Source organism: Oryzias latipes, chromosome 5 (assembly GCF_002234675.1).
Source record: "Oryzias latipes chromosome 5, ASM223467v1".
In the NCBI taxonomy this organism is placed as follows: domain Eukaryota; kingdom Metazoa; phylum Chordata; class Actinopteri; order Beloniformes; family Adrianichthyidae; genus Oryzias; species Oryzias latipes.
Window position 1 is genome coordinate 9,377,886 of NC_019863.2, and position 23,918 is coordinate 9,401,803.

General features: G+C 40.7%; 2 protein-coding genes and 1 long non-coding RNA gene across 4 annotated transcripts in view; 1 reads left to right on the forward strand and 2 right to left on the reverse strand.

Annotated features, from left to right (window-relative positions):
- Positions 1–22,535, forward strand: part of vgll4 (vestigial like family member 4) — a 38,298-nt gene extending 15,763 nt beyond the window's left edge. Inside the window, exons 1-5 of one of the 2 annotated variants that reach the window (XM_004068651.4) lie at positions 9–460; positions 9,828–10,050; positions 16,676–16,925; positions 17,067–17,184; positions 18,289–22,535. In XM_004068651.4, coding sequence (XP_004068699.1) covers positions 379–460; positions 9,828–10,050; positions 16,676–16,925; positions 17,067–17,184; positions 18,289–18,545 — 930 coding nt within the window. In that variant the 5' untranslated portion in view covers positions 9–378 and the 3' untranslated portion in view covers positions 18,546–22,535. Of the gene's footprint in view, positions 1–8; positions 461–9,827; positions 10,051–16,675; positions 16,926–17,066; positions 17,185–18,288 lie in introns of those variants that run through there. The other variant, XM_011474838.3, reaches the window with a different exon arrangement.
- On the reverse strand, positions 12,910–16,668 carry LOC110015109. The gene is made up of 2 exons (XR_002290193.2): positions 15,795–16,668; positions 12,910–15,681 (listed from the first exon to the last, which is right to left on the reverse strand). It is a non-coding gene; the product is annotated as an uncharacterized LOC110015109 (long non-coding RNA).
- A 163-nt stretch (positions 22,536–22,698) lies between the features above and the next one.
- The window catches only part of atg7 (autophagy related 7), an 85,209-nt gene continuing 83,989 nt past the window's right edge, over positions 22,699–23,918 (reverse strand). Inside the window, exon 19 of the mRNA XM_004068648.4 lies at positions 22,699–23,202. Within this exon, the coding sequence (XP_004068696.1) occupies positions 23,170–23,202 (33 nt within the window). The 3' untranslated portion in view covers positions 22,699–23,169. The remainder of the gene's footprint in view (positions 23,203–23,918) is intronic.

A 23,918-nucleotide genomic window follows, 5' to 3' on the forward strand; every position in this document is an offset into this window, starting at 1 on the left:
AACAGTTGAAACCTCCGCCGCTGCATAGGAGTCATACCAAGCATAGCCTGCGTGTCAGTGCAGTCGACTTACAGCTGGCTGTGAGGAGAACTGTCGCTACTTTTATTTTCCCCCCTTTTATTTTCTGTTTTTATTATTTATTTTTTTTATCGCCGCTTTACATGAGCTTACAATTGAAGAAGTATCATTGAAACAACTACAAGACCACTTCCGGTGGGTTTTTATTTTGTATAGTCTTTCAGAAAACAAAGTTGGAGGCTGGGCCTTTAGCTTCTTTGACCGTCGCTTCGGAGAAGGAGAGAGAGAGAGAAAAAAAGAACACGGTTCTTGAAGTTCTTCACTTTCAATTTTTGGCCCCTTTAAAATCCAGCTCGATAAATGCTACTAACGAAGATGGACCTGTTGAACTACCAGTACCTGGACAAAATGAACAACAACATCGGCATACTGTGCTACGAAGGTAAACTGGACTTCTTTTGTGGACGTCATTACGATTTAAAAAAACAAAACAAAACTTCTACGTGACCGTTACACCGTCGGAGTTCTGACTTTATTATTTTTTTTAATCGAGTTGCCGCTTTAGCTAACAATTTTTCACTTGAGCTAGCTCCTTGGCTAAGAGTTTCTGTAGCTTAAATGTGTTCATAGTGTGAATATATTGATGCAAACTGTCGGTTGGTACCCCCCCACCTTCTTGTGTGTGTGTGTGTGTGTGTGTGTGTGTTTTAGATGGCCTTATCTTGCCTGTTATTGGCGGGTTGCTCAAAGAGCAAAGGCTAAAATAATACCGTCTAAACCGTGTATTAATATGCTTCCCAAAGCGGCCTCGCGGTCCTGTCTGCTCCGTGTTATGTTTATCTAAAGCTGCTGGTCTTAACGGCCCTTCGATAGCGGTAAAGTTGTGCCAATGGAAGAAAAGTATTTCATTTCATTTCATGCCACAAAATGCAAAGGAACTCTAGTGTTTCTCGTTTTCTCTGCATTCCTGGTTGTGTTCATAATCAGCCTGCAGGGTGCTAATAACACAAGTAGTAAACCGATGTAGTAATACTAATATTAATCACTTAAAATCCCAAATCTGCAGACAGTTTTCAGCACAAAAATCCATGTAAATAACTTTATTGAACAAGCTGTGTCTTTGGGAAAGTGACTTGATGGGACAATTTATATATTTATAAGTTTCTACAATTCAGTTTAATCTATAAAATTTATGGTATACAAATGAAAATAATGGGTTATTTTGTCTTTGTATATGACTTTTGCTGCTCTTGTTCCTAATAGTCACATCTGTTTTTAATCTTTCTGCTAGCTGCACTGTAAATATTTACAACTGACAGTTATAATTAATGTTAGTTAACATGAACATTTGAAACATTAGCTTGTTTGATGGCCTCAGGAATGGCAGTAGAATAGATTTGCTTTTGAATTTGATATAAACTGGCTTTATTTTTTTAATTGCTTCCTAATCAGAATTGCCATATTGTCCGTTTAAATGGCAGAAGACATGTGGAGCAAAGCAATTCTGATTTAAGAAAAAAGTGTAATAGTTTTCTTCTCTGAACAAAAAAGAGAAAATACTTGTCTGTCTCTTTTTATCCTTACTATGGTAGAGTAAAGACTGTTTTGCCGCTTTATAAAATGACGAATCTTTACTATTGCCGGCGTTTAGTTTTTGCTGGCTTTTGATTTAAAAAAAAAGTTTTATGTGATTGAAAAAAAATAGTTTAGTCTGAATACAGCCATTTGATTTTTATTTCATTAGAAAAAATACCTTGAGAACAATAGACTGATTGATCAACCAGTCCCAAACACAGTGTGACTAGTTGACACAGAGCAAAGCATTAAGGTTAAGTTGATGAATACCTAACAACAGCTTTGTTTTTTTTTGCTTTTAGACACACCTTCATGAGACTTCCCACATCTTATAGATGCCTGAGGCATGTTGGTTTTTATTTTTTATTATTTTGCTTATTTCCCCTTATTTTAATAAAATGGTTTGCCTGGAAGCCTTTTACAAAGTGGAACATGATGATTGCTAAAGTTATTATTAGAATTTCTTTTTACACGATTAGAAACCGGAACTTTTAGTTATAATTTTGAGTGAATTAATACACCACTTCAATGAAAATTGTGTTTTTGACATATCTTGTAGTATTTTTCTTATGATGGACGACTTATTAAAAAAAAGAAGATTTAAATTACATTTCTGAGTATTTCTTTATTGTTTCTTTATTATTGTCAGTTTGTTGTTTTGTTTTTATCCTGCATTGTTAAGCACTTTGGTCAGCTTCTGCTGTTTTAAAAGCGCTTTATAAATAAAGTTGACTTGACTTGACTATTGAAGTCACAATGAATCGGGAGCAAATGGAAAAAAATAATGTTTGAAAAAGCTTTCTTTTGTGAGCAACTGAAATGGGTGGGCCAACGCCTTCCTGCTCCGCTCCAGTTTGATCCATCCGCCATCGTATCTATTTGTCTGCGTATACAAATCTATTATTAACGTTTACATTTTCCTCATCAGAGCTGACATCTGGCTCTGATTTTGCTCGCCATTTTTGTTGCATCACTAATGTTAGTTTAGGGTTCTGAGGGGCTGTAAGGTAGTGGGAGAGAGTTTAAACATAGGGATGATGGGATATCAGGGGAGGCTTACTTCTGCGAATTTCAGATGAACTACTGCCGCTCTACAGAAATCCTGTCTTAGATAACGACACCATTTTTTAAAATTTGCCTAAAAACATCATAATCAGAATTAAATGAAAACAAATTTTTAATTCCCCATTTGTCTCTGGAAATACTTTTCTATATAAATAATCCATCTGACAAAACAAAAATCTGCTTTCATTTAAAGTAAAACGTAAACGCTAAATGGAAAGTAGCTTAGTAGTAGGAAAAGAAAGACAAGTTTGAGCATGTAAAGCCAAGAAAGGGTTGGGTAAAGCTTTGTGTTGATATGGGTGTCCTGGCTTGTTGTTCTATGCATGAGCACACCTACTCAAATACATTTCCTGGCAATTGCACCTGCATGCTCATACTGGTACTCTAACGTCCCAGCCTAAGGCCTGGTCTGAAGGCAGCACATTGTTGTCATTGGTCACACTCAATAGCAACTGCAGGTGTGACACTCATCTTAAGTGTCTGAAGAAGTGGGTTAGTGAAACATGTCTGCCTGTAAAATACATCAAATAATTAGTAAATGTACTGTAAAGATTTATGTCTTTGCACAAACCGGGCACTAAAGCTTGATTATGTATTGCATTGACGTTCATCCATTTCTTTTTTTTTTAAAGATGCAACTGAGGTGCTTGATTTCTGCACTATATTGAAAGCAAAGAAATTATTTGATTACATTATGAAAGAACTATTCTCACTTTTATTTGAGGCATAATGTTAATGTTTTCATTCATTTTCAATTTTTTTAGATTCAAATAGCCTAATAAGCAATATTATTAATTAATTCAATCCTTTATTCAGAAAATGATGTCATTTAGGGGTGCCAATATATGTTAAATAAGAGTTAAAAAATGTGACTTAGCTTGTATCAGTTCCACTCAAATGCAAACTATCTTAAAGTGTTGAATTTATGGCCCATTCATAAACGTCCTTTTTTTTTTTTTACTGTATGACCAAATTCTATGGCAGTTCAATTCCTCTTTTACGTATTGTAAATGCATTACATAATTCCCACACCGATCTCCATTTCTAGAAGAATCTGGAAACATCTTGAACATAACAAAACCACAAGTGAAAACAAAATGACTGGAAAATGACCCATAGACTTCTGTTTTTGGTGCCAAACAAGTTCTGTAAGCACACAGCTCACAAATTCCACTTTTTATTTTAACAGTTACCATTCTTTAGGTACAAACCCAGCATCTTTTCATTAGTAAAAGTGAAATATGAAAGGTAGAGTGCTGTAAAGTATGTTAGTGGTTTAGGCAGTAAGGCATTTAACCTCATTCCTTGACGTGGTACTAGTTTAGCTCCAGCTAAAAGGGAGTTGTTCTGAAGTGTAACCTAAAAGGTCAGCTCAACAACACCTGGGTAGTAATAATCTAAAGTGGAATACTCTTTCATCATCCAGTTAATACAATTTTCTTGGTTTTAAACTCCCAAAAGGGCAGCTGATTAAAATGCTAGACGCAGCCTTTTTCTGGACACAATAAATGAGGTAAACAGTGTAATAACTGTCATAAATAGGAAAGTTCTAATTTTCCGTTGCCAAACAATTCCCGGCTTTAGGTTGTATCCTGTAAATTGCAAACGGTTCCTTTTGTTGGTTATCTGTGTTGCTATCTTTTTGTCAACCTGCCATCAGTTGTGAACCTGGCAGTGAGAGGTGCAAGTAAATGCTGACCTGTTTTTATTCTTTTCCTTTTGTTGCTGAGCCGGAAAAAACAAAAAAGGCTTAAAACCACCTCAAAGCCATGCACTTCGGTCAACTTTTTGCTTTATTGGTTCTCAATGTTAAAAAGAAGAAAAAAAACATTTCAAATATGTATTTATCAGGCATAAAACCAACTAGACATTATCAGCTTAAACTCAAAGGCTTACACACAAGAATACGCTTGAATATACAATGTATATCCAGAAGACATTTGGTTGCACCTCTACCTAAAATAACTACTGTTTTGAAGCCAGAGAGGACATGTGGAGACTTATCTGCTTTTAAAAGCTGGAGAGGAAGAAAGACACGAGTGAGGGTAAAAGAAGGGAGACTGAAATGGAAAGAAAAACAGGTTCACTCTAGTTTGTAATGCAATCTCTTCCTTACTTGAAGCTGTTTGAAGTTCTATCAAAGGAAAATGACTTTGATCGTGTGGACCTAATGACCTGAGAGAGCAGAGAAGGGAAAAGCCAGAGTGGACATGCATCTTCATGCTAGCTCCTGCTTCAGTTCCCTGACACTTAAATACATAGCTTTTTGTTTCTAAGTAACTTGTTTTTTTAGAAAATCATTTTTGTGTGTGAAAATATATTTCTGTTATTTCTGTTAAGTAACTTGAAAAAATATGTAAAAATATTTTTTAATAGTTAACAATTATCTAGTAAAAATAGGTGATAACTAGTCATGTGAGAAAGTTTGGTGGCTGTAGCTCTAGGATCTTCAGAACTATTTGTCTTTTTTGATGAATTATGATCCATGTATACATGACAAATTCTTTAAAAACATTGACGTGATTTTAAGGTGATAGTAAGGTGATAATTGGTCATATCAGAAAGTTTAGTATCTTCAGAGCTATTGAACATTTTTGATCATATATATTTCATTTTCATCACACATAAAAAACAATTACTGTCTTTTAAAATCCTTTTTGTAGCATGAATCTAACAGGTTTTCATGACTAACTCAAGTCAGTGTAAATATGTATTTGTTTCTCTTTTTATTTTATTTTTTAAAGATTATGAATTTATTTTATCCTTTCTTTTTTTGATCACCTTTTCCCGGAGCCTGTACTTTGCAGCCGTCTCGTGCGGTTACCTGGACAAAAGTAATCGGATCATGTAAACACACCCTTCGGAATACTCTGCCGGTATAAGTACCGTAACCATTCAGCCTGCAACAACCATCCAGGGTCCTTCGACTAGTGCTGAAGTCACAGTATGTGATTGGCTGTCTGTTGGTCCGATGACGTGTCAGATAGTGATTGGTCTGGACAAATTACGATATTACCATAGAAGAAGATATTATGCGTTCCGTTTTTAAAAAAAAGAGCTCCGACACAGAGTGAGATTATCTTCTAAACGTGCATTTATTATTATGATTATTATTAAGTGCATTGCAGCCAAACGGACTGCAGTCTGAACCCTTCTCCACACTATAACCAAGCACCTTCCCTGCCTGCGAACACGAAGCAATGAGACTCCAGCTGCTTTGATTAGAGACATGGTTCGCTTGTGTGGAGCTGCCGGTTCATTCTAACAGCCACAGATCTTTTTAGAAAGTGGGTTGTGGCAAAGTCTCTCTATAAACACTACAAATAATAATGTCAGACACAACTTATGAAGGAAAAGAACTTTAGGTTACAAAAGGAAACGTGAAATGAAAATATGTAGAGCCCGAGCAGATCTCCGCGCTACGTAGTTTGTCCAAGTGGGGTTACTGTAGTGCAGTGCTTCTCAATTATTTTTTGCCAGGCCCCCCCTAGGAAAAGAAAATGTTTCGCGCCCCCCCTGACCCCCCCCCCCCATAACCCCCCCCCACACACACACACACAGACACACTCGCGCGGTGACAATACATCAGGTCAGTATCTATAAAATTTGTATACCTAAAATTGTATCTTTTAACACTAACAAAAGAAAAAAGCAAAATAAATCCACTTTCAACAAATATTAACTTTATTTAGCCACAGAAACCCTGTTCTAGTCTAAAACAGAAAAGAAGCTGAAAGTACCTGAAATAAAAAAAATCTGTCATTCCTTATTTAAACTAGAAACATTTTGACCAACTGAACCATTTGATGCTGAAAAAAATAATTCAATCAATAAATAATATTAAATCTAAATTGATCTGAAACATTAACACAGCAGCACCAATATATTTAACGTTTTTAGTCTGAAGAAATAGGTAAAAACGTGCTGATTTTTTTTTTCTAAATGACGGATTGTTTATTTCTGATCTCATAAAAGTGCAGCTGTTTTCCTGCATTACCTGCTGTCTTTATGTCTGTCTGACACCAACTAAACCACAGGCAGACAAAGAAAACATGGATGGAAAATAAAGACACGTCATCAAAATGTCTACAATAGTTCATAAAGAATGACATTGTTAGCATGAGCTTAGGAATCTAAGGGCAGCGGTGATCTTGGGCAACAGGCAGCGGTAGCAGTGGTCCGCGTGCCCCGATTCCCCTGGCAGACAGGGCCCACACCACCCCTCCCCTTTCGTTCTCACTCGCGCAGCCGCGGACAGACAGAACAGACAATAGGAACCGAATAGTGGACCAGATTATTTTCCAAGCACTGAGCCGCTGTCACCGCTGCCCCCACGTTAAATTTGCGCACCGGACAAACCTGTGCCTAAAACCGCCACCACCGCGCGCCCCCCCTGGCATCGCTTCGTGCCCCCCCCTGGGGGCGCGCCCCACTATTTGAGAAGCACTGCTGTAGTGTGACATTATCCTCAGTCCAAAGGACCCCGAACGGTTATTGCAGGCCGAATGGTTACGGTACCTACACCGGCCGGCTGCTCAGCGCGAACGAGCCATGTCTCTGATCAGTCCAGCCGGACTTGTAACCTCGTGTTTGCGGGCAGGGGAGGGAGCTTTGTTACGGTGTGCGCCGTGTGCGCCCTGGAAGAGGTTTCGGACCACAGTCTGTCCGACTGATGTGTGTGAGCGACCTGCTCGAGCGACCTGCCTGAGCAGAGGAACGGCTTTGTGACAGTGTGTGAGCTGGCGGAGGCAGCTATTTATTGAATGCGGAAATGCCACTTCACGCAGTCCTTAGAAACCGTGTAAACAATCATGTGAATTTGTGTTGCCAGTAGAGTCCAGACAAAATAAAGACTGATGTTATTCCCACATTTTTACGTGCAGCCAAGATGCAGACTGCGGCATTGACAGCACAAATTTTAAGTTCATCCAATTCCGGGTCCGTGCGGCCAGGCACTTAGTAATAATCAGAATAAGAGCTAAAAGCATGCCTAGAAGATCATCTTGCACCATGATGCAGCTTGGTTTGTTTCCAACAGAAATAGCTATTTCTTCTTCTTTCTTTTAAATATGATTTATGCCGATGAAAAGTGTGGCGTATGTATAGGTTAGCTATCGGATGAGGTTTTTTCCGGGCCCATGTACACAGTTCAATTCTAATCCAATCTTTGATCCAATCAAAGACATTTTACATGTGTAACCGCAGCTACTTACCTTGCTCTCAGCAGCAGGAGAGCACAACTTTTTCATTTATAAGAAACACAAACCCGATCTATTTTTTTCTGTTGAAATGCCTTTGTAGGTCGTTTGCGTTAAGACAAACCAATAGAGACACTTGCTGTCTGTCTTCAGCATTTTTGAGCTCCGAAGTCCGAATCTTTGAATATCTTGCTAACTTTCCTGACTGTTTTTGTCCTGTCTTGCTCAAACTGGTATTCTGCTGCACTGTAGGCCGATAAAATGGCTTGATGCGTTCATGAAAAGCAGCCTTCTATTAGGGCATTTATTGGAAATAATAAGCTTGAAATATATAGTGCTGATCACAATAATACTAAAATAAATATCTAATAACTGACACAACATCCGATATTGATCGGGTCTGAAACTATGTGGTCGGGCTCGTGTTCCAATGACGTGATCGGATCAGGACATCCCCACGTATGCTGTTTACTAAACATCAAGGCAATAGTTATGTTTTGTTAGTAAAAGCAGCCATTGGGCGTTTATTTTACAGCAAACTCTTCAAAAGATACATTTTCAGTTTTTTTTAAACAATACATTTATATAACTGATATATTATTTCAGGTAAAGCAAATCCTGATCATTATAGTTTCATTTATATAAAGCTAAGGGCGTGCTAGACTCAGTTGATTCACTTCATTGGGATTGAAAACGGGAGTGCTTCCGTCCTGATGGGAATGCAGTCTTACTTCCAGAAGTTCAGACGTCTCTTGTTTGCAGTGAAATACTCGCAGATGTACTCTTTGTCGAACCCTCACCCACTGATAAGCTGTTGTCACTGCCAGATCTTGATTGGGCACAGTGCGGTCACAGTCCTCTTTCTTTTATTGCCACCCTTCTGCCCTGCCAAAAATATGATGTCATCCCTGTTGCTATGGTCACAGCGGGGCGAGCAGGAACATGCCAGGAGGGACGAGCTGCTGGAATGATCCAGAGGCCTTGCAAAAACTAAATATACACCAAAGAGTTGTGGAAAGTATAGACAATGCACCAATTTAGCCTTTTTCTCTATAACTGCAACATTATTTTGATACATTAAAGGATGGTCACTTTAAACATCCATAATCTATGAATGTCCCTTTGCTGAAGTTTGATGGAACAAGCAGTTCATGAAGGATTGTTTTTTTTTTTTTGTAATGCCATTTTGTGTAATGCTGCTTATTTTCTAAAGATTAATCAGTTCTTCAGCTTGATGATTTATGTAACACAGTTTAAACTAAAGCAGTTTAGGAGATAAGTCTATATTGTAATTAAATCATTTAGGCAGTTATGGGGTAAAATGTAGTTGAAATTGGCTATTTGGTTAAAAAATAATGCCTGGGAAAAAAAAAAAAACAAGACGGATGCGTGGGCCCAAAGCAGTGGAAAGTCCCCATGAGGAGACGGAGCCAGCAGTAGTTTTCCTGATTTTCTTTTGCTTGTACTCCCACTCACTCACAACTTTGTTGGGGCTCTGTACTAGAACAAGGCTGAAGAGGTGGTGGTGGTGGTGGGGGTGGTGGTGGTGGCGGGAGTGGGGGGCGTTCACACCACACACATGTATGTGGAATCCATCCACAACTATTCCTCTCAAAACATTCCTGACCAGATACTCCTCTGCCAAAAGTTTATGCCTTCCTCAGCAAATGGCATAAATCAACAAAGTCCAAAGTTTGAGCTGACACACAGCCTGGTTTCTTTAATTTACCTATTAATGGCATGATTGTTGGGTTTGTTAGTAAAGCATCCAAAGTAATAAAAACTTAATAAATAGGGTTTTAAATAGTTAAAATAACGGCATATTTTTCTATTTCTGCTTTGGAAATGCATTCTATTTAGTTTAACGCTTCACTATTCTCATTTGTATGTTATGATCACGTTTTAAAACCGTTAGATTTCACAAAATAACTGTATTAAACTCCTCTAACAACTCTTACTTTCCCTTAACAGGTGAAGCCGCTTTGAGGGGGGATCACAGAATCCAGTCTTTGTCCCTGTCTTCATCTTCCTCCTCATCCTCCTCATCTTCCTCGTCTTCCTCAATCTCCAGCCACAGGACTGGCCCTCCTCCTATCAGCCCCACCAAGAGGAAGCTGAGTGGGGACCAGGTAGACAGTGACATGGACGACAATGAGCACGTGGCAAAGATGAGCCGACTGTTCGCTGCAAAACTGTGAGTGGACAAACACGCAAATGTGATTTGAAGAATGGGCTTGAGATTCTTTGATTGGCTGGTCTAGGTGACTCACAATGCTAAAACTTTCCCATGGAATTCCAGCAATACATGAAGTTATGATCATTGGGGAAAGACTAGCGGTGGGAGCACCAGACCATGATATTTTTTAAACTGTTTCATGAAATGCTCTTCTCTGAATTGGAACATCATTAATGTAACATTACTCCCTTTTTGGTCACATCTGCTCTATGGTCCAGTTATTTCTTAGTCAGCGTGTGATCACACTAAAGACTAAAGGTCCTTTGCAAGTAAATTGCGATCCACCTTGTGGAATGAACCAGGGTTTGCTTTACACTAGAATCTATGTTATCTTTTACATTTAGCAAAAGAAGTGGATCAACCTGAGGGAACTAGTTCTGATTTGGTTCAAACAAAGAGCAAATGTGTTGGTGGGAATCTGCCCTTACTTAGTCTTATGCAACTAGGACTGGTATAACAGTAGAGAGTCTTGTTTATTTTCAAATGAAAGCAGTCATGTTGTTTTGTGTCTACAAATCCATTAGCTGTTGGCAAATTAGTATCCCCCTCCACAGTAAGAAATCTATTTTCCACTGTGGGTGTTATTCTGTTGTGTCAGAGATTTTTTTTTATAGTGCCAAATATTATAACTAAACATGTCCATGCATGCATAACCAAATGCTACCACATGTCACGAGTTGACATGAGTTCATTAGAAATTTTTGTTTGGACAAAGGTAATTTGTTTCACACCTTAAAAAAATAGCATTAAAAAGGTTAGTGGTGTTTGAGCTTCTCTTTGTATTAAGATTATTTCTTTGACATAAACCATAATCCTCTGTTTGATCCACATTTGGATTATAACCCTAAAGACATTTAACTGGTGGTGCTGTGTTTATCTGTGACTTTTTAAAAGCAGGTTGCGTTTAGGATATTGACACTAACATTTTGTCTAAAGTTTGTTTTGTTAAAGAACAATTTCTCAGTAATTTAACAAAGTCATATCATGTTGTTTGGTACAGATGTTTTTGGTTTAAAAAGATAACATCTATGTAAATTTTTTACGGATTAAAGTGATTCAAAAATGTTACTTTTGGATAGTTTAAGGTGATTTGGCGCTGTCTGGATATAATGACCATGTGACCGTAACTGAACCTCTGACTATGGGATGGTTGTTTTTAAATAGACTTACTGTTAAAGATGGGACACAAGATTCTCTAAATCCATGAACATTTGTAAAATTATAAAAAGAGTGAGGCGAAACCTATTTTCTTGAATACAGAAGCACAGCCTGCTGTTTTAGAACATTCTGCATAGGAAAACGTGACTATTGTTATTTGTTGTGGAACTGTTGCGTGGTTCATAAAGTTAGTCAGAATGATCTGGAAGATAAAGTTGACCCTTAACAACTGCAGCCTGGTTAACAACAAAAATAGAATATATTTGTTTATGTTTATTCTAAAGTCGATTAAAAACACCTAAAGGAAGCCCACTGGTTTATTTATGTATGTATGAAAACAGTTGTGCAGCTTGTTACAGCTGTAGTGGTATTACGTTTATGCAGTACAACAGACAGACTTATGGATTCCATCAGGAGAATCATGAGGTGATCCGTCTTCCTCAGATGTTCAATTTAAGACAGTTAGTGGGAGTAACTGTTACAAAAAGGTTTCTTGTTGTCCTGCTTTGACTTTAATTTTTTTGTGTGTGTAAGCGGAGTCTTCTTGACTCAAAAATTAGACTGTGAGGAAACAGAAAGGAGGGCATTCAGGTTTCCTCCATTAGAGGATTGAAGCACCTTATATCTTTCACATGTCGGAGTTAAAAGGAATACATTGAGGTGAAGGTGTGTATTTAACTTTTTTTGGAGCAGAATGCATGTAATATAGTTTTATTTGATTCTTAGTATTGAAAAAAAAGACAACATTTATAATGCAGTGTATAAATATAATGTATGTCTTCATTTGCTTCCATAAGTTTGTACATGTGCTGTGTCTGCCGGTCACAGGTGCTTTTCTATCTGTGCTCAACTGTATGTCTGCTTGTATGTGTCTGTGTGGGGTGAGGTCCGGCTGCAGGGATCACTCTTTTTTTTTTAAAGTAGGAGGAGTCTTCAACAAAGAAGCCTTATCCTGTCCACTGGAGCCTGCAGGCTAGAAGCCTACTCCACTCTTGTTTTTTGTGTCCCATTTCCCAGTTGTACAACTAGCAGTCTGAAAGTCCTGTTATATCACTTCTTCATATACCTAATAGACAATAAACTTAAAGCAATTTTTGGAAAGGGAAAACAAACTAAATTCAACTTTGTAAATGTTGGTTGTATGACAAATCTGACTGTCTTTTCTCAGATTTGTCTGCATTCTTTTGTTTTGGTGTTCATCTAGAACAATGACTTTAATCTTTCTACTCAGAGTGACATTTTTATCAGGTGCTGGTTTGGAGCAAATGTTTATATTTAAGTCTTTGTTGGAGTTTTGAGTTTTGATTTGTATCAGTACCGGACAATGCTAAGTTAATCATATTTTAAAAATAAAACTAAAAAGAACCTGAGAATACTAAGTGAATATTGTACCTTAAATCCAGTTTTAGGGTCTATTTTCTTTGATACTGCAGCTGCTTTGTACTGGGAACTCCTCGGCTACATTGTTCTCATGGAAGTTTCTCCAGAGGCCAAATGGGGAGAAAATAAGAATGGAACAGTTGGTGTGTGTGTGCATGTGTGCTCAGGGCTGGGGAAGTCATTGTTACTCTACCATTAACCTGGGATGAATCCAGATATATGTATGCAATGAGTAACTGAGGAAAGAGGAAGGGTTTGGTTTCTGTTTTTTTTCTTTTAGTATGTGTAATTTTAATGTGTTACAATCGTCCCTCCCTTTTCTTGTAAAAGGTTTAATGTAATGTAAAACTGTCTGTAGAAGTAAAAATCTGGTTCTCACTGACTCAAGATTTCTATTCAGAAGTGCATGATTTCGGTCAGATTTTTGAATCGACACATCTGATCAGTCATTGATCCATTTTCCAGTTTCCATTTCATGACCTAATAAAAGTTGCCCATGAAAATTGAAACGCAAAGTATTTCTAACTTTTAGGTTTAAAAAAAAAACTCAGGAGACTAAAGGTTTTAATGTTTTACCATCTTTTAGTTTTTCCAAAGGGAATTCTGGGATTGCTCGGGCCTTGGGGGTCCTTATAAAGTTTTTTTATTGATGGTTGAAGTATTTCACTTAATTCTGGTTCCCTTCTAAAGACACACATAAATCAATGGTCATCTATTGATGTGGCTACTCAATACTTTACTACCTTGAATGATATTGTTAGTTGCTAAAGACCAAACTGAATAATTATATGTAATAGAAAAGTAGGGTTTTCATTATGCTGTATATTGTGTGGTTTTCTGCATTTTCTTCAGAACCTGGGTCTGGTTGTAACCTGTGGTTGGGCCTTCATCCTTTTTTTTCTGTCTTGGTCTTCTTCTTTTGAGATCCTAATTCTTTCCAGATGTTTCCTGTGTGGAGCTTTTTTTTCCCCCGTCTTTCACTTTTTGACATTTTATTTCTGGAAGCAGCAGGATATGAACCTGTGCCCAACCAAAGATTTACAGAGAGGATATCTCTGAAGACTTTTAATGTGCAACTGTGGGAAAAAGGTTTAGCGTTTATCCGCTTTCTCCCATGGCTGATGCAGACCTACACACTGTTTTCCTTGTTTATGTTTTCTATATTTACTTTGACATTGTTAAACATAGACCCTTGACAAAGATTCCCCCCTTAAGTCATTCAGGCTTATGATCATGTCTTAAACCTGAGGTTAACTTGATGACAGGATGTCATTCAAATAGTTACTAAAAGGCTATATTTAATGAATAATCTAAGTTTAAGATGGTTCACATTGTAGAATATCCATTTATATATTGAGTGTTTTGACTCGCTTGGTTTCTCAATGAAGGGGGCCTACAGTAAGTCACCGCCACAGTTACTACCACTAATTCTCGGGTGCACAAAAACCCGGACGCTTGTGAAACAGACTCCAACGGATATCTATAGTCTGTTTCTTTGTGCTACGGAATTCATTTTGACACCCAGACCCAAAAAAAACTCGTGGGATAGTCACTTCTGGAAGGATTTTCTCACCATAAAGAAGAAGGCTGTCAAAATGATTGTAATGGAGGTCATCTGATCTAACAAATGGTTGGTTTATGTCCACAGTGGATTATGGGATCTTGGGCTTTGTCATGATGAAATGTGAAAACCCTTTTGTTTGTCATGTTCTTTTTTTACATTCTGTTCTACCTCTCATCCACTTTAAACTTAACCCGTGTGGTTTAGTTTCTGAATTACTGTCCCTCTCATCAAGTCAGTCTATTATCTGCACTCACATGCACAACATGTCTTTGATCGGATCACAGATCGGGTTGGAATAGAACTGGGAACAGAGGCCCAGAAAAACGTTATCTGATTATAACAAACACTTTCCATCGGAATAAATCCTTTTGACATGCGCAAAACTATCCAAAATACCAGAAATGGCCGTAGAAGAAGAAATGGCCAATTTTGTTGTAAACAAACAAAGCTGCGGCATAGAGCCAGGTGATCTTTACGAGCTTTTATTGTTTTTATTATTCTTAAGTGCCTGTTTGTGCTTTACTCTTAGCCGCATGGATCCAGAGGAAGGGTTAGGTTAATACGTGCCAACAGCAACATTTAGCCTTGGATGCTCCAAAAACCGTGGCCTCCTCTGGAGCGCACACTGTAACAAAGCGCCCTCCATGAAGCTACAAGTCCGTCTGTTCTGATCAGAGACACGGTTTGGTCGTGTGGAGCAGCCGGCCAGTCCGGTTCGCCCTCCAAAGCCTTCTCTGGAGCGCCACACCATCTATGCATGACGTAAAAGCCAGAGCAGTAGTGACCCACAATCGGAATTGACTGTTTATACGCACCATCATCGGATCAACAGTCTGGATAACCCACCTGTCTTGATCGGAAGGCACTTTTGATCCGAATGAGTCCGATCGGGTCAGAGTATTCTGACTGTTTACATGAAGCAATATCTTAGAGTTTTGGAAGCTCTGTCCTTTACGTGAAATGTGGTTTGTCTGACAGTCAAATGTCAGCAAGGCAGAGAGGTAATGGTTGATTGGGACACTAAAATGTGTCAACGTACGTATGTTGTCGACTGCGTTGTCCGGCCCCCTGGGAGGCTGTGTGTTGTGCGAGGGTGTAGGCAGGCCTTCTGCTTGGCAGCCAGGACAGTTTGGATTCTCCACAGTTGAGTGGAAATCCCAGCTGCTCAAAGCAGATGAGAGATCTTTGTTATCTGCCTGCCCCCTCCCCCTTAGGAATCACCAGCAATTGGAAATAGTGAAGCTGGAATAACTTTAATTGAACACTTGTCAAAAAAGAAAACACACACACAACAGTTCGGCATTGATTTTATTGTGAAAGGTGTGGGTTTTAGGAGGATGAAGACATCTTCAGAGTAGATGAGTGAGACCGCTGGTTGGTGGAATAAAAACATGAAAGCCTATTGGAGAGCTGTGGGCCAAGGCTCATGCAAAGGCTGCCAAGTCTCTCCCTCTGTTAACCCTCAGGAAGTTTGCAGTCGATCGTGACTAAAAGGGCCAAAGAAAAAAGGCAATCAGGAAAATGAGGACAAGGGTGGGGTGGGGGTGGGGGGGTCCCCTGTTAGTGTAAGCTCTTGGCACAAATGAAGGAAACCACCAACCTGACTCTTTCAGGAATTAAAGGTCCAAAGCATTTACATGCAGCTCCCCTCTCCCATCCTCTTCCTCTTTGCCTTTCTGTGTCCTGCGTTATTTGTAGGAGTTGTTGCTGCGACTCCAGATGCTTTACACAGTAGTCAGGTTGCCTGGTCACATGGATTTATCCCCGTTTGACTTTGTTGTTCGCATCTAAACTAAACTCTTTTTAGTTCCGACTAGTGAGGACAACTCCCAACAAATCAACGCGTCCATGAATCCAGTGCCTGTAATTTCCATTGCCTGGTAGATGCTACATGTTTGTTTAGGAAGCAGGAAGCTGGAGCTGGTGTTTTGATTTGTGGTCGGTTCAGTCGTGTTTGTAGAGTCGTAGAGAAAAGAAGGGCTGGAGGCACGCACACCGAGGCCCTGCCCCCCTTCCCCACACACTGGGGGGGTGGGGTGGGGGGGTGGGGGGCACATGCACACGCACACGCGCAGAACCCAGCAGCACAGACCACATATGACGCACTTACCATAATAATCACCACTTGTCAAACTGCAAGCAAGTCTGCGCAGCATCAGGCATAAACTCTGCATCAAACATATCAAAGCCATTATCATCAGAGCAAGAAAACAAAACTAAACTGTGCATGGTGTTCAACTGTTGATTCTCTTATCATAATCTCTGTTTTTGAGCGATTACAGCATGATCTCAGAGTTTGGAGAAAACTGTGGGATTTTATTGTGGTGGGAACTTTTTATGGTTAGCTTGGCTTTCATTGTCTGAAAAAGATAAAACCTGTTTCCGTGCCTTATTTTGAATAAATAGTCATATTGTCTTACTGTTTATAGTAAACCTGATAAATATATAATGTAACCCAGTCTTTGTATTCATCCCCCCCAGAAATCCTAATGGAGATTACCGGAACTCCTCTGTTACCAGGGATCCTAGTCGGAGCCCCACAATGCCCAACGCTCTGGGAGTCCATGGCAACCACCTGTATAGCCACACCCACTACCACCACCTGGCGAGCTTGGGCGGCATGGACCAGCCCCTGGCACTTACAAAAAACAGCATGGTGGAGCCGGCGCGCAGCAGCACAGCAGCAGCGAGCGCAGTGGCGCATTCGGTCAGCGCCGTGGAGCGCCAGCAGGTAACCAGTCGCATCGTATTTTGCTATTTTGTTGGCAAAAATATCTGCTGTAATTAGTCTTGCTGCCTGGTTTGTGAAAACCCCCCTGATGTGTTATTAGTATAGCTTGACATTTTCCTGGTTTCATCCGTCATGTTTCAGAATCGGCCCTCGGTGATCACATGTGCTCCAGCCAACAATCGCAACTGCAACCTGTCACATTGTCCAGGCACCTACAACAAATGCTCCAACCTCACAAACAACTACAGAAGACAAAACAGTGAGTGACGCATGCATTTCCAGCTTCAAGAGATTCTTCTCAGAAGTTAAATCCCTTTGATCACGTCCATCATTTGAATGCTAAGCTATGAACACACCGGGCATCTGATGCGTGTTCAAGAACGCCCGTTGTGTTCACACTGGACAAGCAGGGAGGGGCTTCTTCTTCTTTTTTTTACCAGCTCATGTTCACCACCTGCAGTTGGAAGAGGGTTGGTGTGAAATGTTGAAGCGATGCAAATCCTGCGAATTGGGCACAAAACGACTTGGTCCATGGCTGGTGTCCTTATAATAAATAGCAGATATGGATTACCATCATGTCAGTAGAGTGGCCTTTTGGTTGATCTTCTTTTTGTAAAATAAACGCAAACGTCGTCAGGCTTGTTATTTCTGTGTTCACCAGATAAACCAGCTACGCTCTGGATTTGCTAGTGACGCGGTAAAGCTCGCCCAATCCACAGTCCCTGGTTAGGCAAGATTAGACAAAACCACAGGCCTGCGGGTTTTGTGCATAGAGTTAAACCAGCTGAACTCTGCCCAATCAGGATTTGGTTGGGACGTACGATGGCGTCCTAGAGATTTGGATCACTTTTCACATTTCACACCAAGCGTCTTCCAGCTGTGCGTACATCCGCTAGTATCCGATAACAACAGCGCATGCTAGAAGCGCGTTCAAGTATCTGCGTGCAGCACGTTCTTGAATGTGCATCACATGCCCTGTGTGGAACAAGAGGGTAATGGTTAATGACGCTCCCGAGGGAACTCACCGGTTCATGTTCCTCACGTCGAGACTCGGTCACAGTTTCTACCAAATCTGATGTTCGCAAGTCTCAACAGTTCTGATTAACTGTAGTCTCAAAGTCCCTGTAGTCCTCTCTGTGTGTTTGCTCCAATTCCAATCCACTCTTTTATAACTCCAGTGAAATCTTAATAACCTCATTGAGGTTACCAGTAAAAATGAAAGCTGGGATTAGAAATAAAACAGTAAAAAGCTGGGAAAAGGGGAGTAAATGTTTCCAGTGACCTAAAAACTGTTGCTGTGAATACACTTCTTTTTTTTTATTTTGGTGTCAGAATAGTAACTCCAACTTTTGTCTCGCTTTAGCCAACACAGCCTGTGACCCCGTGATTGAGGAGCACTTCCGTCGCAGCCTCGGGAAGAACTACAAGGAACCGGAACCCACCGCCACCAACACGGTGTCCATCACGGGCTCGGTGGACGACCATTTTGCCAAGGCGCTCGGCGAAACCTGGCTACAGATCAAAAACAAGGGGAGCCCTTCATCGACCAGCAGCAGCCCAAACTCCTCCCCTGATAGCCGCATGGTCAACCACAACCACTCGCCTTCTCTCGTCTCGTGAAGGGGCGCTGGACTTTTCCCACAATTCCCCCAGCACACACACCATCACACCCGCTCCATCATCCGCAGCGCTTCCTCTGGCCTGCTGTGACACCAGAGGGAACGCCGGCCTGCTGGTCTGCTGGACGCGGCCCCAAATCCTTCAACCTGCTCGCTCGCTGTGGACTCACCGACGATCAGTCAAGCAATAAAGACACGCCTTCCTGGACTGAACCGAACCATCATCTTCCGCCTTCCAGTCACTCACCACCCCTGCATGTGGAGCTCGAAGCTGACCAGGAGTCTGTAGTTATTTGTACATACGCAGAGAGAGGGAAGACGGTGTCTCACCTGTCCGCTTTTTCACCTTTTTTCTTTTCTTTACTTTGAGGTTTTACTGTAGCTGTAGTTCTGTGTACTGACCTGAGCATTTGGGGCTACAGCCGACATTTGAGAGAAACAGTTCCTAGAAAACAATCCCAAACCACCTAACCGTGCTACCAAAGAAACATCACCCGCTTCAAACACACTAACAGCACAAAGCCATTCGTTAGCCTCCTTTCAGCCCCCATTCCTGTCCCGTGGAACCGCCCATGTCGCCATCGTCTGTTGGAGAGCGACTCGGCCCCATTTGCACTATTGCTGAAGAACTTCTGAACACACTGGTTCTGATGATCCAATCAGATACCGAGTCCTTTCTAGTTTATTCCCCATGAGCCTTCCTTCAATGGACTTGGAGGAATATGTGGCCCCAGCTCAGGTACCATGTCTTTCCATAATTTATTATAAACATTTTAGAAAAACATTCACACTTTCGAGAATAGACTATTATGATTTCCTTTTTTTTTTTTGGAGTATGACATATTTAGTCACCTGCTATAAAACAATCGAAACAATCGCAGCAGAGACACTTATGGGCTGTTTAAAGAGGAAGAAATAAAACTCACTTTTCCACATGAAAATAGAAATATTTTGGGAATAACAGCGGCAAAATAAAAGCCTCTGCTGCCCAAGGCTTTAGTCATATGTGAGAAAAATCCAGTCAGCAGTTTGGAGATGGTTCTTCTTCAGCTTCTAAACAGCAAAACATGTGGCACTGGAAGAAGTGACCCAAGGGTTATCGGGTTAAAACATTTCATGCTGGAATAAGGACAGGATGAAGGTCTGATTCCAGGGGAAAGGAGATTATTCAGAGCTCTTAAAAGCCTTTTTTTTGGTTGTTTTTGTGACGACTCCTTTAACACTATTTGACCCCCCCCCCCAAAAAAAAACAAAACAAGAAAAGGTATGAAAGATTTCTACAAGGGTTTTAAGGGTAAATTAATGCTTTTATAAACGCATGTTGTTTTTCTTTAATAGCTGGTATCTATTAGCATTTTTAGCATTTCAAACGTATTAGCCTTTTTATTCAGATGTTAATTTCTCTTCTCAGTAACAGATGTAGAAACTATACACTCACTGCTGGGTCAGTTGTACTCAATATTATTAATGGTATTGCTATTATTCCAGTTTTGTACCTTTTTATTATTTTCTATTAATATCCGTGTATTACCAAGCGTGTGTCGATGGCACAGCCTCTGGACAGGCTCTGTTTCATGATGTCAGCGGGGTGACAGGTTCCACGCTACGAGATGTTGATCCATCAGAGGTACAGGCCGCTCCAGCACGCCGCACGACTGAGCTGAGACGCCGAGATGACGCCCATTTGTCGCTTGGCCTATTTTTTTATTGTTATTTTTCAACAACACCGCCGCTACCCGAACTAGATGTAGCCTGTTGGCTTTTCCTTTAGTACCGACAGCCTAAAACTATCAGACAATCTTGCAGGCGAGGAGTCTTTTGGGGAGGGTTAGGTGTTGTTAGGCAAAGGAGGAAGTCTACATCGCATCGTCAGGCATCTTGACAACGATTTGACAGTGTCTTAAAATTGTCCAGAAAAAGGAGGGGCTTAGGTCTGTTGGCAGAGGGGATGCGGTGGGGTCAAATCAGGATCAGCTAAACGTACGAAAAAGCAGATTGTAAAGTTCGAAACGGGGAAAGTCCACATTGGAAACAATTGAGATTCGATCAGTAAAATAGTAAATCTGAAAGGAAAAATATTTTAAACTTGAAAGAAATATAGAAAAATTGAAGTAGAAAAAAAACTCAACCTGAGCCGATCCTGATTTGACGCTAGCAGACTAGAAGGTAGACGGATTATTAGTCGTAAATTCATGTCCCAGCTCTGTCGGCTTTGGTGTCTAGACCATATTTTCTTCATTTCAAAAGAACGCACTCCGCAGTTCAAACCAATCACTGCTTTATCCCTTACTACCTTGTGGGGTCTAGATGACCCCCCCCTTACATTGACGTGTTATCCCTACCATGACAAAGGTGAAGAGGATCTCATGTAATCCATAGACACCAGTGAAGATCACAAATCATTGAATAATAAAAGGTTCAGCGCACTGTCTAGTGGGGTCATCTGGACCCCACAAGATAGCACAAGGGTTAGTGCACAAACACCTACAGGGTGCCACACATTCCGTCAGAGGGGGACTATGACAGATCCGGATGAGAAGGGCTAACGCTGTTTGTTCCCGAGTTTCCTCTCAGAAGTGTGTGCGAGCCGGTTTCATGGAACATTCTGGCAAAACCTGCATAGGAACAGTTTAGTCACACGCCGAGTCTCGTTTGTTTAAGAGCAAGCCTTCTAGCAGCAGCGGTGCGTATCTAAGGACACTGGGCTCAAGCCTAACATTTGACGAGGTTTTTGTTGATTTTGGGTGTTTTAATCAAGTGTTGTGAGCCAGCAGAGTTTATTACATAGAAAGTGTTTTCAGTTTAAAAAAATTAAAAAAAGAAGAAAAGTTCACACATTCCATCATCAGCTCACTCAGAAGTCACAGAACTGGAAAGCGTCAGAGGGGACAAAAGTCCCCTAAAAAGAAAAGAAAACCTCTTCAGTTGTAGAGGAAGAAATCGAGGCGTGGCGTTTTAGGGTGGAGCGGCTGAGCTGTGAGTCTTCTAGGTAGTCTTACTTCCAGCTGTGGCTTCCCAACGCAGCAGGTCCAAAACGTCAAGCTTCAAATGAGGATGTTTCCATTTCACCTCCACCCTAAAGGTAGCAGGCAGGCAGGCAGGCAGGCAGGCAGGCAGGCAGGCAGGCAGGCAGGCAGGCAGGCGCTCTCTCTGCTTCGGCACACACTGTAGGAAAATCACTTCAGAAAAATCAAGGTTTTCTTTTTCTAATAGGTAACTATAAGACCATCATTACGCTGTGCGTAATGAGTGTACAAAGGAAAAAATAATGTAGGTATTTTTTGAGGATTGGTTAATTTGTTAATGATATGTAGCTATTTAATTGTTGTTGTTCCTCCCCCTCCCCCCTGTCCTATTTTAATCATTGTATTTTCTTTTGTGGAAAAAAAAAAAAAAGTTGATCTTTTTGTTGTAGTTTATTAGTTTCAAGTGCAGGAACACGGTAAATGTTTGAAACCACAACCAGCGACAGGGGGGGATGGGGGGGGGGGGGTTCTGTGACGTCTGCCACTTTCCCTGAATCCTCCTCGCTCTGTCGGCCGATCAAACTCCGAACAAAAGAGCCTCCTGAGCAACGGGAACGGTTCACACCGGCGTAACAATTTCCGCATGGAAAGATAATCCGATCAAAACCAGCGTTTGCCATGGACTACGTGGAAACTTGTGCCCTGCAAGTAGGCAGCGGTAATCGACATGTAGCTTAATCGAAGCAGCAGAGAACCTGCTGCTTCAGTTTTATCTGGAATGGAGCTGAACAGATAATCAAAGAGGAGTTGATCTTTACTCTGACAGCGACACGTTCTCCACTTTCGTATGGAAGTTTGTAGGGCACTAAGACTAAACTGTAAGGATGTATTTAATCAAGAAACTGCAGTTTTTGTTTTTCGGTTTTTCTTTTTTGGCTCTGTGTCTCCTAAAAGGGTTTTGGCAGGCCACCTTTTTTTTGTACTTAAAGTAGCCTTGATGAACAATAAAGTGCTTTTAAATCACTGTGACTGTGTGAGCCTCCGTCTGTAAACCTTTGCTGTGGTTGAGGCGTCTCTATAGACCCTTGTGCTATCTTGTGGGGTCCAGATGACCCCGGGGTCATCTGGACCCCACAAGATAGCACAAAGGTCTATAGAGACGTTTCAGAAAAAAACATTTCTTTATAGCATGGTTTAAATCTCTCTTTACTGTTGCTTCTGCATATAAACACTGAGAAATGGACACGCCATTACACGGTAAACCTTAAACAAGAACATTGAAAAGACACAAACCATCCAACGCACTAAAGTTCATGAATTCCAATTCGGTACAAATGGTTTTACAGGAATGATCGCAGATAGAATTCCACATACATAACAGTCTGCAGGAAACTTTCTGATGACAAACTCTTATTGTGAGGGCACAACATCTTCAACACAAGTATTTTTGGGAGATTTGGACCCAAAAGTCTCGTGAGTGAACTCTGCTAAAGTATGGAAGGGTTACGACTCATTTTTTTTTTTTACATTAAAGTGGCTGATAGAGCAACTCATGTAAAGAAGAACTTTATTAGTAAAAAATAAAAGACATTCATTCAGGAAAAATAGCAAAAAAGTGAAGTGGAGATCCTCTGGTTGATGTTTTCACACCGCCGTCCGTCAGATGCTCTCATCGTCGCTCATATCCCAAATCTGTTGAGGCACAAAAAAAACAAACCGTTTCAGGATAAAAGTCGTTCAGGTTACTACTTTGTTTTCACATCATTTCTGCCTTAAATGGCTAAATGTCCATTCATGGATCAACCTTAAAAACTTTCAGCTTAGTTCCTAGAAAACAGAAGGGAATACACCTAAAACACTAAATGATCACAAACTAAAAGTTCACTTTAGACAAGCCCACAAATCTATCAGAGGTGTGATTCCGCCTCCCACCTGTTTCTACACACAGGAAAACTAAAGTTTGTCGCCCATTTGACCTCAGGAGGACTCCACCCTCTGACTGGAGATGACGGAAATGTTTAAGGAAGTGACACAGCAGACAGACTGCAGGCTGTCAGGAGTGTTGTGCAACATCCTCTTGCTTTGTCCCTGACTGTTTCATCTGATGAATGACCTCTTCCAGGCGTTTGTGACGTAGAAAGGTCTCAATAAAGGTTGAGGAAACGGGTGAAGCGGCTCTAAAACTGAAAGGCTGGCTTTGGTAAAGTCCACGCCGGGGATGGAGGCCATCTCCGTTGGCTCAGAGCTGAATGCAGACGTTTGAAACTCGCCCCTCTTAGTCCTCTGTGGGCAGAAATGATGATGCTGATGTCTCATAACCATCATGTGACTTTTTGGGCACGGCGCCCGCCCTTTTAACAACAGGCCCACACACTCACTTGTCTTCAGAGCCACTTAGGATCCGTTTG